This window comes from Echinococcus granulosus, assembly GCF_000524195.1.
Source record: "Echinococcus granulosus chromosome Unknown EG_S00116, whole genome shotgun sequence".
NCBI classification, from domain to species: domain Eukaryota; kingdom Metazoa; phylum Platyhelminthes; class Cestoda; order Cyclophyllidea; family Taeniidae; genus Echinococcus; species Echinococcus granulosus.
This window is the reverse complement of record NW_020170496.1, coordinates 228,907-230,214: the sequence shown is the minus strand read 5'-3', so window position 1 is coordinate 230,214 and position 1,308 is coordinate 228,907. Positions and strand designations below refer to the sequence as shown.

At 42.2% G+C, this 1,308-nt stretch overlaps 1 protein-coding gene across 1 annotated transcript; it reads right to left on the bottom strand. All coding sequences in view use genetic code 11, as the record gives it.

Moving 5' to 3' along the window:
• Positions 1 to 145: 145 nt before the first annotated feature.
• EGR_08714 (Sulfate anion transporter) lies at positions 146 to 988 on the bottom strand (the record flags this gene model as incomplete). Its single annotated transcript, XM_024497963.1, has 4 exons — positions 146 to 346; positions 433 to 597; positions 643 to 809; positions 880 to 988. 4 exons carry the CDS (start codon positions 986 to 988, stop codon positions 146 to 148), a joined length of 642 nt encoding a protein of 213 aa, XP_024347645.1.
• Positions 989 to 1,308: the final 320 nt, after the last annotated feature.

The following is a 1,308-nucleotide window of genomic DNA, read 5'->3' as shown; positions in this document are numbered from 1 at the left end:
ACAATAAGCCCATACTTCGTCCCCAACATTAACAACATATTTCACCATTAGCCAACTCAATCAATAAAATGTGACAGCAACCAACACAAACCATCTACCGTTTTCTGTGAGAGCCAAGTCATAAACACTTTTTGTCAAAACAGACTTAACAATTGTGACGCAATACAATCAGCTGCAAGTGTACACTTACGAGCATCAGCTCCACTGGGATCGGAAACTTCAATTTCCTTCGGAAGAAAGGATTTATGTACATCCTGAACACATGCAGCACGACAATACAGATGATGCAGATGACAACCGTGGCAACATTCGCTTCAGTTATATGCGTGCACAAGTTGTAAAATTTCTAAAAATCAAAAAGAAAATCCAAAACAATTCACCAACTATTTGAAAAACGAGATCGACTCCAAGAAGGCGCATATCAAGTCTTACGAGAAGTAAGTTTCCTGGACCATACACACGAGGCAGTTTGATTCCAAAGAGGTAATTAAACTGACTCGCCACAACATGAAATGCAGAAGCGCACATGAAACCGCTTATCAGTGGACCAGAAAGGTAGGCAGCCAAGAATCCAACTTGAAGCAATGCCATGATAATCTGCATAAAGACGATAAGGAGTGTATCAACAAGGCAGCAAATTACCTGCAATACTCCGACACAAAAGGCAAGTGTCAAGGCCAAATCCAGTCGGAAGGCGTACTCCTCATCTGACATAGCTGTACTATTGCTGGGATGACGCGGATTATAATATTGAAGGGTCAGACGATTTATGGGCTCAGAGAAGAGGAGAGAAGCCAGGGAAAACGTGCCTTAGAGAGAAGCAGGAACTTACTGCACAGCTTAATTAAACACCTTGAGGATTAAATGTCCAACGCGTACCAATTGAATTGTGTCGAGAAGTGGCAAAGAAGAAATAGGCCAGGACGGGGAAGAACGAGGTGTACAAGCCATTTATGGGACGAAGACCAGCAAGTGCTCCATATGCCATACCTTTATTAGAACCATATAATGCTCAAATGTTGGAAAAGCAACTACCTTGAGGAAGATGGAAGAATGCCATCGTTATGCCTGCAATTATGTCAAGCGTGAAACAATGCAAATTGTAATACGTCATCAGTGACTTGAAGATGGGGAAGATCTCAAAACCAAACGTTTTTAGTCGGACTTTGCGAAGAGCAGACTTGACCTTGGCAAATGTGAACGCTGACTTTGGTGTTTCGTGAAACTCATCCGCAAATTCACGTTGTGTATACGTAAGCCTCTTTATACGATATCTAACACGAGTGTTCTCCTCTGCACTTGCATCCA